The sequence below is a fragment of the Primulina eburnea genome, chromosome 16 (assembly GCF_022965805.1).
Source record: "Primulina eburnea isolate SZY01 chromosome 16, ASM2296580v1, whole genome shotgun sequence".
NCBI lineage: Eukaryota > Viridiplantae > Streptophyta > Magnoliopsida > Lamiales > Gesneriaceae > Primulina > Primulina eburnea.
The window spans coordinates 9,722,222-9,737,600 of record NC_133116.1 but is presented as its reverse complement, the minus strand read 5'-3'; the positions used below and the strand labels follow the sequence as shown (position 1 = coordinate 9,737,600).

Here is a 15,379-nt window from a genome sequence, read left to right as displayed (position 1 = left end):
GAAGGATATGCAATCAATGCTCCTGATGTGCGTAGTCAGCCAGGGCGTAGAAGGACTCAAAGAATACCATCCCAAATTCAATCACATCCGTCAAAGTGTAGTCGTTGTCGTGTACGAGGACACAGCCGAAGAAGCTGAAAAGAAGCTATAAACTAGCTTATTTTGTCTTTTTGGTTTTTTTGAATGGTGCTCCTAGAAATTTGTTCACTTTTCATTGACCATTTTCAATTTCAATTTCATTTGTTATTTTCTTGTAGTTGATACAATTTTGCTAACTTCTACATAAAAAGGACAACAGTGGATTCAATTTTGACGTGCGCAAGAGGAGATACACCCGTTCCAGTGGCTTTCTTTAATAGTCTCATCCAATTCTTTATCACTCCGCTCAACATCCTCCAACTTTAAATCAATAATCTCATCATTCTTCTTGGAATCCAATGATCTTATGGCTACATGTAAAATACTTTCTTGCTGAAATTCAACAGATTTCCTTTTCAACATTTTCAGTTCATACTTTTGTTTGTTTAAATTTTTTACAAATTTTCTCACTTGGGATCTACAATTTTCCAGCTTAATTGCATGGTTTATGTCCAACAACTCCCTTCATCAGAAAATGGTGCAATTGGTAGAACCTGTTCACCAGTAAACGAAAAAAAATTCTGTCAGTTCATCCATCCATTATATTTACAAGGCGAGATTACTTAAAATGAACTCGGATGAAATAAGACCAACTTGGGTTGAATCATTGGAATTCAAGAGTGATTCAGCTTCAACAAACTTCAATGGAATCTTGCTTTCCACCCACCGAAACAATCTAGGGAAAATATGTACATCGGTGAACACTCCTAATATTGGAACCCTTTCATATACCCATGCCTAAAAAAATAAGAAAATATGCAAATTATTGAGAACAATTTTTTTAATAAAAATAAATCACAATACTAACCGTTAAACCAACAGTGCTTCCGTCTAAATAATTTTTACGTCCGACGTCACGTAAACCTCGGCACAAAAATCGGAAGGCAGCATCTCTCCAAGCATACTCGAAAAAGTCGAAAGGTCATCGAGATAAGGGAAAGTAAAACCAGGGGTTGAATAATTACAAGTTGGGAATATTATGCAGTTGAAAACAAACAAGATAAAAAAAAACGAACAAAATCATCGACTTCACTGTTATCATCACTGGCAGCAAGCGAAATTAGTTTTTTAAAAATATCTGCACGTTTGGCATTAGTCACTTTTCCATCAAATTGACGAGACAAAAAATTGGAATCCACTTTCAGGTCCAAATCAACAAGTTGTCCAACATGACGCAGCCCGAGAATAACAGAGAAAGCCGCTGAACTAAAAGGTATTGAGATATCTTCACCAACAACTAACGAGCACGAATCAAATTGAAATCTATTGAGAACATAATCAATTCTCGAACTACTTATCGCAAGGACAGAGATATCAATCCATTTCGCAAACGATGTACCTTTTATCCGACCAATTTTTTGCTCACCTAAGACAGGCTTCAGTTTTCTCATCACGGATTTAAAGAAATGGGGGGAACAACGTGAAAGTAGCTTTGAACATAATTAATTTTCCTCTTTCTGCTCATTACCAGATTCAACAAGGTTCTACTCAACAGCAAACTCTACATTAGAAAATCAGAAAGAGATAAGAAATCTATCTCTAATGTATATATAAATTTATATATCAGAACGCGAATTTTTTTTACAAAGAATCTAGGCTAAATATAAACACAAATAAAGAGATTCGATCAAGTATTAATCACATTACTATTAGCTAAACATGTCAAAACGGGCTGACGGGGCAGGCCAGCCCGCCACTTGCCGCAACCCACCATTAGGTGGGGCGGGGTGGGCCAGACCGCCATTTTCGCGGGCCTCTAAATGGCCAACCCAGCCCAACCCACCTTGGGTCGTGGGCTAGGCGGGCCGACCCGCTTATTTTAACCCGTTTATTTTTTTAAGAAAAAAAATACTAAACAATATCGCAGTAAACATAAAAAAATATATATTTCAGTCAAATAGTTCCATAAAATTCTTAAAAACACTGAAATAAGAAATTAAGAAAGCATCAACATAATCCATAAAAAGTAAAGTGCTTAAACCAAACATGAAGATTGAGACATGGAAAATAACAGAAAGTCGAGGAAAGAGACGGTCGTAAATTTTAGACAATATTATGTGTTCAACAATACACATAATTATCAAACCTCCGTCGGGTCCACAAAATTTCACTACAACTCGTCAGACTTCAAACGAAACCGCTCTTGGGTTCACAAACTATGCTTAAAAATTATTTAAAATTCATGAATAAAATTTACATAAATTTCTTCCCTTTAAGATTCATGAAATTTTTTTGCAAAGATTCAGATTTTACGAGTGAGTGATGTAAGCGAGGCCAAGGAGAAAAATAAGAAAGAAATAAGATAAGAGAGTATTGGAGGCGCATGAGACTTATTCCAATTTTTATATAAAACATAGAATTTAAAAATATATTTAAAAAAATTGGTGGGCCAACCCGCCCCATTTGGGCTCGTCCCATCTTGGCCCGCAACCCAAACGGGCTCAGCCCATTTGGCCCGCCTCCAAACGGGCTGCTATTTTATCGACCCAACACTCTCAATTTTAATAGCGGGGCGGGCCGGCCCGACGGTCCTGGCCCAATTTGACAAGTCTATAGTATTAGCATAAAAATAACGTGGCCATTGGGGATAATTGGCTCATAAAGCCAACACTTTTTAACTTGATTTATAAACTTCATCTATAATCTTCAGAAATAATGCAATATAACTATAGAACCAACTTGATAACAATATGAAAAATGAAACCCTATTAATTGGGGATAAATGTTCCTAATCAATGGGAAAATATTTTGAGCACTCACTGTCCGAACAAGAAAAAATTTACGAAACAAAATAGCAACATCATAACAAAAGGGTTCAATTTAAAAATTACAGAAATATACAGACCTGATTCCCGCGTTCTCTGATTTTTCTCTTTCACAAATTTTTTCACTATCGTTTTTTGTGGTGATTTAGTCGTCTTTCTCTCATTTGGTACTATACTCCTCTTTGGATTCTTGTACTCAAGTTTTTTACCCATTTTGTCTTTCTGTTGTTCGATTTCTCTACCAAGCTTTCCTTCGATTCACAGTGGCATGAAGTAGATAGAGTTTGGGAGACATTGGGAATTATGAGGAGTAAATGTCGAGAAGATATTTCATAAATACAAGAGGGAAGCGTAAAAATAAAAACAAATAAAAAAGGGTGTTTAAGGGTTTTCGAAAAATAACAAGGGCAACAACGTAATTTCATGCGATTTAGGGACCTTAAACATATATTAAAATGGGTCAAAGAATTAAAATTGATTTTTTCTGACATGGGGACTGGAAACACATTTCAGTTTACTTTTGGGGATTTTTTAGAAGTTTGCCCATTATTTTTGACGAAAACTTTTCAAATATGAAAAAAAACTCTGTTTATTTTCTATTCCATTAATGAGGGCTTGATGATTCCATATACGTGTGAATCTTAAAAATTAAAAAATATATAAATACTACACTTAAATAAAAAATGTATAGAAAAAATAATAATAACCTCTTGATAACGAAAAACATATTTTAAACTTGAATCTCCATTGTTTCTATATGCAGGTAGATCGTATTAACGAACTAATAAGAGTTTAAGCATCAAAAATATTTTTGAATAATTGACCTCACGTGTGATTCCGAACAAAACACTTTTTTTCTTATTCTGATTGAAAATTTATTGTCTGAATGTGATGGAAAAATTAGACTGAAATATTTATGCAATTTATCACAACAACTAAATATATCATAGTGTTGGGGATCGATAAGGAGTTTAGAGGGGGTGTGTGCATAAAATCTTTCCTTTGTTTAACGATTTTGCAAAGGGTGCTAGAATCATGTTAGAGATTATAGCTGGTCTTGTTCGAATGTAAGTCCAATAGATCACAATAAGTGCAAAAACGATCCAATGGAATACGATGAGAAATAATAAAACAATAGGCAGTATAACAGTGGTTGTTTCTGGAAGTTCGAAGATAAAATCTTCTACGTCTCCCCTTCTTCTGTTTCCAGAAGGTATCACTAAAATACTTTGGATTTTACAATACACCACTTGTACACACCTACTTCAGTAGGACTTACCATTAGCCTACCAAAATTCTTAGTTACATAACTCCGTAAAAACGAATACAACAAAGTTCTGGAAAAGACACTTTTCCAGTTTACAAACTCTTCTCAATGATATAGTAAAGGGTTTTAGCTTGAAGAGAGTTACAAAACAGTAACAACACAAAATGATCTCAGAAGATCGGATATTGATAATAAAGTGTGTGCTGCTTTTCTGTATGTTGAGCTTTGAAGATAAATAGTAGTTTGATGATAGCTCAAACTCACGTTGGAATAATCGTTGTGTTGGTAAAGATAATAACGTTGTTTTCTATAAAGAATTGACCTTCTTATATAGAGAGAACTTGAGTCCAACGTAAACAAAAACGGCTTCTTTTGACTTCTGATTGAATCAGCTTTATTTCCTAAAAAGGTTCCTGCAGAAAGCTTTCAGAATAATCAGTCTTTGCTTTATACCAAAACTGGTAAGGCGTATTAAATAACTTCGTACATCATTTATGGTGTAATTAATATTTGTACTAGGTAAAGTAACGGTAATATTTAAGATAGCAAGTAAAAGGCGTTAAGTTACTTCTGCTTAAACTAAGTTCTGGTTATAAAGTTGCGTGTTGCTTCTGGTTTTTCTAAGCTGATAAGTACTCGAAGAGTACTGCTTTTTTAATGCGATACTAGAGCTTCTGCTTTTATGTAGTCTTCTGGTTTTAGCTATTACGACCTACTGGTTTTGACTTTCATCATCACAATAAAATTAAGTCTAACACATAATAACACAAAACCATATTCCAAATTAAATGAACTGATATAATAAATGAGAAAATTTAATAGTAACTTATATTTTCAATGGATTTCAGTTTTAATTTGAATAAATAAAATAAAAAAAACATATAATTCATAAATTACATTTGAATTAATATAAAAATGAATTAAATTCAAATCTGAACTAATAAGGAAATTATATAATCAATATAAGCAATAATTGATGTTTATGCTTTTAAAAAAAAATAGAAAAGTCTTTATAAAAAATATCAACAAAAACTGCATAATATTAAATATTTTCAAGCATTTATTGTATTACACGTATTTCAATGTTAATGATATATCTTTCTTTTTTATAATTGTCATTTTAACAGGAACTTACAATTTTAATATATATATATATATATATATATATATATTAAAATTATATTTTAGTATCATCTGGCATTGTGAATTTCCTTTTGAACGTGAATGTCAGTATAATGATATTTGAATGCATCAATAATTTTCTTTTTGAGGTGTAAAAAATAAACAAATGATCAGTTCATTTCATCATAACATGCCAATATTTGAAAGATGAGAAAAATTGATATTTTGCTTAAAAGTTTCATTTTATTTATGGTTTTATACCTACAACAATGTAGCCAAAAAAATCACAAAAGAAAAATTAATATAATTAAAAAATGTAAAAATAAAACAAATCAATATGCATATGTGCACACAAGCTCGGAAACTATCATGAAAATTAGGGTTCACATTCAATTCATGGACTTTGGCAATCGATTCTACCTCATCTATGTCCTCTGACAGATATGATGAAACGTCAACTACTCGTTTTCTTAACTTGTACTAGAATTTTTTTTCTGACAGATATGATAAAACGTCCACTACTCGTTTTCTTAACTTGTACTAGAATTTTTTTTAATCACCATAATTCGAAATATCCATATATATACTTTAAAATAATTTGACACCATTTTGAAAAAAAACAGCCAACTATCATTTAAAAATATTGAAAGAAAAATAGTTCAAATTGCAAAATCGTCAAATGTTTAACAAATCTAAAAATCTTATTTAAAAATTATAGCTCATACTATAACCTCTCAAAATAAATCATCGTAAAAATATCTTTAACATAACTTAAAATCATAACTAGTGCAGAAAACTAACGTCGGTCCTCGGGTTATGTGCGCCTTCAGTCCAGCAAAGTCAACCATCAAGACCTCCGTTAACATTATTATCATAATCACCTGCATCAATCACACCTAGTGAGTCTAAAAACTCAACACAGCATAATCTTGAAAAAAAGTAAAAAACATATATAGATCATATACAATAGTGAAAATACTTGTACATAAAATATCATTTTCATGAAGATGCATGAACTTTAAACAAAAACATTTTCATAATAATGCATAAACTTTAAACGTAAACATTTCCATAAACATTTCATAAACATTTTTGTAAATATTTTTATATCATCATAAACATATTTATATTTATATTCATAACCATATCCATATTTGTATCCATATCCATATTCGTATTTCTATCCATATTCATATTCATATTCCTTTCGTTGAATTCAGATCGATAATTGTGACTTTTGTATTCGTCTACGGATTGGGGCGATGGATCCATCTACATGTAACCATGTACTGAGCGACGGGGACATCAGCGACACTCTCATCCGTCAACTGAGAATTGGCCTTACGTATTAACATATTATCATATCAATTCATTGGAAATACGATCGTCGGGTTCCCTCTGGGGCCTTTTCCTGTAGACGGGCTCCCTCTGAGGCCTTCTCCCATAAATATGCTCCCTCTTGGGCATTCTCCCGTAAACAGGCTCCATGGGGCCTTTTCCCTCACGATATCTCTAATCATATCATCGTATTCGTATCAATAGAAATACGATCGTCGAGCTCCCACTGGGACCTTCTCCCTCACGATATCTCCAACATATCATCGTATTAGTCACAATTACTTCACTTACTTCAACGTTTCGTATTCTCATCACTTTATAAAATTAAACATGCATATAACGTTTTTCTTTAAAACCAAGCATGCAACATATTTTTTAACATTATCGTTTCCTCATAAAAATCTATAAACATTTTAAATAAATATTTTTACTATAAAATAGCTTTCAGAGTACTGTCAGGAAGTTTATTATTTTCTAGGTGTAAAATTACCGTTTTACCCCTAGAAGCATAATTTTTCATATTTATCCTTAGACCTCGAAACGACATCCTAAATCATTCCAAACTTAACATATGACCTTAAAATACACGCATAAATATTTCTTAGACGTAAAATTATGCCCTCGACTAATTTTCCAAATCGTTTTTAAAACTTAGACATATGTCCCGGTTTTGACTCGTATGGACTCGAAGCTTAATCAAACTTTACCAAACTTGAACCAAAGCTTAATAACACCTAAATAACCAATATTCAACCCAAATCAATCCAATTATAACCCTTGAACAAGCTTAGGAGGCTACTGAAATTTTCTGCTCATTCAAACCAAACCCTAGTTTCCCCCAAGCCCTACTTTCCTTCGGCCCTAGCCTATGTACAACCCAACCAGGCCCTAGCGGACCATGCTGGGACCCTAACGAGTCTCTTAGACCCTACTAGACCAGCCCTACAGTATCCAGCCATCGCAACCATTACCTAGAGCCAAAAACGCAACCATAGCCCTCATAAATCCCTAAACTCGATCGGCCTTCTTCCTGAACCATACCAAGCCTAATTCTCTTTCATCTAGTGTGAGAACCGAAAATCTTGGCACTAATATAATTAATTATTTGTAAGCCCTTGGATCCTTGTACTAGAATAAGATATGAATATTGAAAATTTGGTTGATTGGGAATCTTTATTATCATGAAAAATTTCGAAATTATGGGGAATGATACAAGATCATGGAAGATTTGTGCATAGGAAATATTGCATAGGATTTTCGAAAATCCTCCTCGAATGTTAATTAGCGACGGTTTTTTTCGAAAATCCTCCTCGAATGTTAATTAGCGACGGTTGAAAAAACCGTCGCTAATATTAGCGACAATTATATAAATTTCGTCGCTAAATTCATATTAGCGACGGTTTAAACTAGAACCGTTGCTACAATTTGCGACAGTAGCATGTACAACCGCCGCTATATTGAATATAGCGACGGTATTAAAACTCCCGTCGCTAAAATTAGCGACCAATAAGCAAAAAACCGTCGCAAATTTCAAAAATTCGATCCCGCCTCTTTCTCCCTCCATTTTCTTCCACCACTCTCTATAAATACATACAAATTCACTCCATTTTCTTCCACTTCACTTCACCAAACTTAAAATTTTTCTCATTTACACGATTTTACAACTTCATAACACTTAAGATTTTTATCTCTTACACAATTTTATCACTTCACAACATTTAAAATTTTTATCTCTTACACGATTTTTTTACCATTTCAAAACAATTAAAATTTTATCTTTTACACGATTTTATCACTTCACGACACTTAAATTTTTTATCTCTTATTAGCGACAGACCCGTAAACCGTCGCAAAATAGCGACAGTTTTGCTAATAAATACTGTCGCTACATTTAGCGACGGGTTGCGGAGGATTTCCGTCGCAACTCTAGTTTGCGATGGTTTTGTAAAACCGTCGCAACAAATATTTGCGACGGTTTTTACAAACCGTCGCAAAATGCAACTACGACTACGGTTTTCAATTGCGACGGTTTTCAATACCGTCGCAACTTTTAATAGAATTTTTATACCACGATGCAAAACCGATGTAGCTGGTATAAAAGACAACGGTTTTAAACCCTTGCAAAATCGTTGTCGTTAGTAGAAAATACAACGGTTTAACACCGTTGCAAAACTGTTGTCGTTGGTAGAAAAGACAACGGTTTAAAACCGTTGTCGTTGAAGACACTTTCAAAAACACCCTCAGTTACAACAGTCGAAAATGGCCTAACGACAACGGATTTTATCCGTTGTCGTTTGGCATTTTGTTGTAGTGAGTACAAGGAAGCATACAAGGTAAATTGAAAATAATCATCAAACTTGTGCACAAAGAAAAGAATCCTTACCATAGCCACCATATTTTCGAAATTTTGGAGGGAATTGAGATCAAGAATGAATCTCACAACTTTAGTAGCTGAATTTTCGAAAAATAGCAAGGAATATTGAAGGCAAGCTATGTGATTTGGCATGATTTTGTTATGATTCGAGTACCTAATTTAGCTCCCCTCCCTTCACCTATAAATATGCCATCACTCCCACTCCTCAACTCACCCAAATTCTCGAAAATTCAGAGCTGAAAGGTCCGAAAAATTTCAGCAACTCCCTAGCCAAACTCTGCCCAAAAATCGTTTAAGAAACCAAGTCGAAGCGCCGTTCGAGCAAGAATGAGAAACGACCCTATTTCCAAGCCGAGCATCCGCGTCTTTAGCATCAATTATACTGTAAGTGGGCTGTTTTAAATGCTTAAACTTTCGGTTTTATGTGTATAAAAATTTCGGTTTTCGCATATCCCGTTTTTAAAAATTCGGTCGAGCTCCGTCTCCCGTCTATACGTTTTTATGAAATTTTGGTACGTTTATGTTTGGCACTGTGAGGATTCTCTGAAAATTGGTGGAATTCCAACATATGGCCCTTAACGGTGGGATAGAACCGTTTTATGGTCTCGGCCCCTTAGAGGATTAAAACTTAGGGACTGACGTCAGTAAACTGTTAAAGGTGAAAAATCGCAGTGTTGTTATGTTACGGATACGATGTTACGTTTATGAAAAGCATGCTGTATTTATATGTATGTTTACAAAATGTTATAAAAATTTTATGTTGTGTTCAATGTCCATAAGTCCGTAGAACAGGTTGAGGACGAAGAATCGGAACATTTTTGGGGCTGGTGATTCGCGAGATCAGTAGTAGTTATATTTGAGTTATTGCTTATTACTGTGTACGCTTCCACATTTATTTCTGTCGTTTAGTGATTTTGGTTGTAAAAGACAATGTTTCCTTTGGGTTGAAATTATGATATATAAACTAGTTCGGTTTATACTGTGCTACGAAAGACTTGTTGTTTCGATTGTGTGATTGTTAAACAACGTCGGTGTCAAATCTCGAGCTTCGGGGCGTGACATCTAGTACCACAAGACAACCCTCATAGGACTCCTGGACATGCCTCAATAGCAGCCAGCAGCCCCCACCCTTCAAGGAAATCCAAACGAAACCCTAGAACTCTAGAACCCATATTTTCGTTCAGCTTTGTTCCCCCACTGTCCAAGTCTCATAATTACATTGTTTTATGTCACTATGAAATAACACATATTAGGAGTTCAAAGATTATAAAGATTGATAACTAAACAGATTATAATTATTTGCAATAGTAACACATGAGCATAAAGCGAAGAAATTATCAATGACCGTGGAGCAAATATTTTACACTTAATAAAACATACCGTGTGAAAGATCGGAAAAAAAGATTATACAATATTGATATCGAGCACCTTGTACTCGTAGAGAAAAACAAAGCTAATATTTCTGGCATAAAAACACAAAAATAAGAAAGTATTCTTTCTCGCGTGGAATCACAAAACGCTTGTATGACATCCACAAATCTAAAATAAATAAATCAACTATAATATTAAGAAAGACTGAGTTTTTCAATATTCTATGAACTACATACACAAAATCAATGAACATAACCTAACTTAGATGATTATCTTTTATTAAATATTAAGAATAAAATATAAAACTACAACCGATATTAATTTTTATTCTTAATTAAAGAAAAAAATCAAAATAACTATATGATTATGTTCACATATAGAAATCTATTTCCACAATATAAACATCTATTTTTCTTCTTTTATTAAAATAAATTATAAATTCTCAAAGATTTCGAAAATTAAAATATGTATAAAAAAATTCACCTATAATAGTAATTAATTTAGGAAAAAAATATGTAAACATTCTCCAAAATAATTTATTTGCAATTAAAATCCAAATTTTAATATTTAATATGTAATAACTGAAAAACTAGAATAACCATAGCACAAAAATCTATGAAAATGAAAAGGAGAACATGTATTCATCATAGTCATGAATTTTCAAAAACTTCACTTTTGATTTTTTCTATTTAAGATTTGACTCTTTTATTTGGATTTCAAGACGAAAAACTATATATTTTTAAATTTCTTATCATTAATTTATTGATCTTCTACTTCTTGTACTGCAAGTGCTCAAAGTAATTCTCTCTTTATAAATACAATCAACCGTCATCTTTACTTAACTAAACGAGCAATAAATAAAACAAAAATAATAATTATTGTCAACAAAGCATCAATATATGATTTTATATAAGACAAGAACATGTGTAAGACGGTCTCACGGATCGTATTTTGTAAGACGGATCTCTTATTCGGATCATCTATGAAAAATATTACTTTTTATGTTAAGAGTATTATTTTTATTATGAATATCGGTAAAATTGACATGTATCACAGATAAAGATTCGTGAGAACATCTCACAAGAGACCTATTCTATATATAAATGGTCAGGACACATAAAATTGTGCCATCCAAACAACACATTAATCACCTCTTCAACTACACATATCATCTTATTAGTCTAAATACACACCTACTTTTGGTCCCATATTTCACACACTATCCACACAAATCCACACAAAAATGACTGGAATAACTGGTAAGACAAAAATGCTAGTTTATCGAAGAAACCATCAACTGTACATTAACGAACCACAGAAATTAAAGCTTCCTTTGCACCAAATCAGTCACTAAATTTTCTTCTACCACAACGCCCTTCCGATGTGATCACCATCCAAATCAGGTGCTACCAGGCTTTCCATAAAGGTTGTTGCTTCAACTTCAAGCCTGCATCCGAAATGATGAACCTCAGCGTTTCTCGGGTCGTATACTGCCAATGAAGTTCCATAGTCGAATACTATCTTCCCATCTTCTTTAAAAAATATTGGCGTCGGGCCAAGGAGCTGATGTTCCCTCAGATTCACAGAAAAGAGGACACGAACCACTTTAGTCCACGATGCCTGGACACCGTATTCGTACATCAGCCATATATCCATGTAGGTATCACGTTCACAAGATACAGCCAGGCAACCCTGTAAAACGTTTACCTTATTTCTCACATCATCATCCTCAAAATTAGGTGCAGCCAGCTTCACAAAGGTGTCCGATGAAAGATCAAGGGAAACGATAGCCCATTTGGTTGGTCCATTCAGATCTTGTACTGACCAGTGAATGGCTCCATTAAAAAACTTACCCGACCCATCAAATATGTCACCAACATCAGGCCAATTTGACAGTGTCTTCCAAGAGTTGGACCTCAAACTATAAACCTTGAGTTGAGTCTGGTATGTGTCCATATCGAGCATGACTTTGAAAATCACCACCACTTTATAATCATCATGCAACTCATCATAAGCAAGACCATATGTCATGCTATAGGGGTCGAGCACATTTGCACCAGAATATGGTAAAACTTTGGATCTTCTCATCGTTGGATTCCATAAAACCATGGTGCTAGGAGTTAAAAGAACACAGACCAGACCATTGCAAGAACCCAAAAGCCATATCTCATCATCTGCCCTGAAATAAGGGAAATCCAACCGCACAGGGTGAACCAATAAAGTTTCATCGGCTATAGGGTAAATGATGCCACCAGAAACACGATCCTTGACAGCATTATCAAGAGAACAACTGTACAAATCCATTGGAAATGTTTTGGAACCGAAGATGAGCATATCATTTTTGGTTTGAATCTTGAGATGGGCCTTCACAAATGGAGGACTTGAAATCAAAGAAAACCATCCTTTTGACACGGAGCTAAAGCGTACAAGAGACTTCACAGGTAATCTCACGAGTACCTCCATGATAATATCTAGGGGCAATGTCCTTCCAGTTCTTGTATCATCTTCCAAATTTGGTGAAATTAGGCTATCAGAGTAGGTAATACCTTCAACTTCAGAACTATCACTAAAATGGTGAATATTCGGATTTCTACGATCATACACACTTAAATTTGGCCCATAATTAATCAGTATCCTGTTGTCTGTCGACAAAAACATTGGACATGGTCTAATGTACTCATTATCCATCAAGTCAAGAAAGAAGGGTGTGCAAGCCACTTTAGTCCAAGATTCTCTCACACCGTATTCCTTCATCAACCATATATCCATGTGAGTATTTCGTCCGCAACATACAGCTAGAAAACCATTTAAAACCTTTAACTCGATTGTAACATCATCATTCTCAAGATTGGGTAAACGTATCACCGTAGAAGTGTCCATTTCAAGATCATGAGAAACAATCTCCCACTCAACCGGTCCGTCATAGTGTGTGACCGACCAATGTATGGCTCCATTCAAACACTTACCAGACCCACCAAATGGTTCACCACCTGGCCAATTTGACAAAATCGTCCAAGAATGGGCTCTCGAACTACAAACCTTGATCTGAATCTCAAGCACGTGTGTCCCTGTAACACGCTCAAAACTGAAAAACTCCACTACCTTGTAATCAACATGCAACTCATCATAACCAAAACCATATGTCAGGCCGCAACAGTCAAAATCCATATCTGTACCAGAATTTGGTAAAACCTTAGATTGTTGTATCGTTGGATTCCACAACATCACAGTGTTAGGAAGCAGTGACAGACAAACCAACCCATGACAAGAACCCAAAAGCCATATCATATCGTCAGGCTCGAGAATAGGATAATCCCAACACACAGCCTGAACCTGCAAATGTTCATCCATTTCTGGGTAAATGTAACCACTTAAAACAGAATCTGCCACTGCACTATCAAGAGAACAACTGAATAAGTCCATTGGATACGTTCTGGAACCGAAGATGAGTCTATCATGAGTGTACACATCGCTTTTGTTTGAATACTTGAGGTGGTCCTTGGCAAATTGGGAACTTGAAATTAAAGTAAGCCATCCCTTTGAAACCGTACTAAAGCGCATAAGAGACTTCGCAGGTAATCTCAAGAGTATCTCTGTAAATATTTCCGGCGGCAAAGTACTTCCAAGGATAACTTCATCCTCCAAATTTGGAGAAACAAGTCTCTCAGTGTAGGTAATAGCTTCCACTTCAAATTTATTACCAAAATGATGAATATTTGGATCCCTTGGATCGTACAAGCTTAAATTTGTTCCATATTTAACTAGCATCCTTCCATCCACGGACAGAAACAATGGACATGGTCTTATAAACTCATACTCCCTAATATGCAAAAAGAATGGGATTCTAGCCAATTTAGTCCACAGTTTTCTCACACAACAGTCCATCAACCATATATCCACGTGAGTGTTTCTTTCACAACATACAGCAAGACAGCTCCCTAAAACCTTCACCTCGACTTTGACATCATCATCATCAAAAGCAGGCAAAGGTAACACCGCAAAAGTGTCTGTTGCAAGATCTTGAGAGACAATCTCCCACTCAACCGGTCCATCGAAGTGGTGGACTGGCCAATATATGGCTCCGTTCAAAAACTTTCCAGACCCACCAAATGTATATCCACCGTGCCAATTCGACAAACTCTTCCAAGAGTTAGCCCTCAAACTATAAACCTTTAGCTGAGTCTCTAGTAGGCCTGCACTTGGAACATGCTCAAAAGTAAAAACTTCCACCACTTTATAATCATCGTGCAAATCATCATAACCGAAACCAAATGTTATGCTGTAACATTCCAAATCCAGAACTGTACCAGAAGTTGGCAGTTTTTTGCATTTCGTTGTGACACATGTCAATCCATTACAAGACCACACAGGCCATATCACATCATCAGGCTCGTACACGGGACTGTCAAAGCAAACACGTTGAACGAGTAGATTTCGATCAAGCAGAAGGTAAATGTGGCAACCAGGAAGAGAGTCATCAACTGCAGATTGAACAGAACAAGTGTACAGATCCATCTGAAATCCCTTGGAACCAAAGACGAGTCTATCATCACCACATACACTATTCTCGCTCGAATTCTTGAGCTGGGCCTCGGCAAATTCGAATCTTGAAATTTTTTTTTAAAAAAAGCCAAGACTTGGAGACGCACCTGAGTTTCAAGAGGGATCTCGCCGGTATCCTCGAAACATTGTTTAGTTTTAACGTGATAACTCCACTGGTTTAGTTCCAAATTATGGATTATTATTGTTATGCGGGTAGATTTGAAAGATTTGTAACATGATGACTGATATGAAAATTGCCTAAGAACATTGACTTTTTACGTTTTTTTTTTTTTGTGATTTATAATATGATTCAGATGCTGTAATCAATCGAGAATATGTCCCTCATCACTCGTTAAAAGATATATTCTGAAACAAGTAGGCGCACCTCAATCTTCAGTGAAAGATTTTTGGGACCCACGATGGTGAATCTCATGGGACAGTACTTGTTTTCTATTGTATACC

General features: G+C 34.9%; 1 protein-coding gene across 1 annotated transcript; it reads right to left on the bottom strand.

Annotated features, from left to right (window-relative positions):
* Nucleotides 1-11,451: 11,451 nt before the first annotated feature.
* On the bottom strand, nucleotides 11,452-15,127 carry LOC140816315 (uncharacterized). Its single transcript, XM_073175505.1, has 2 exons — nucleotides 15,025-15,127; nucleotides 11,452-14,899 (listed from the first exon to the last, which is right to left on the bottom strand). Exon 2 carries the CDS (start codon nucleotides 14,888-14,890, stop codon nucleotides 11,738-11,740), a length of 3,153 nt encoding a protein of 1,050 aa, XP_073031606.1. The 5' UTR covers nucleotides 14,891-14,899; nucleotides 15,025-15,127; the 3' UTR covers nucleotides 11,452-11,737.
* Nucleotides 15,128-15,379: the final 252 nt, after the last annotated feature.

Coding starts and splice junctions, on each gene's coding strand:
- LOC140816315 (XM_073175505.1), bottom strand. CDS start 14,890: ATGGATCTGTACACTTGTTCTGTTCAATCTGCAGTTGATGACTCTCTT.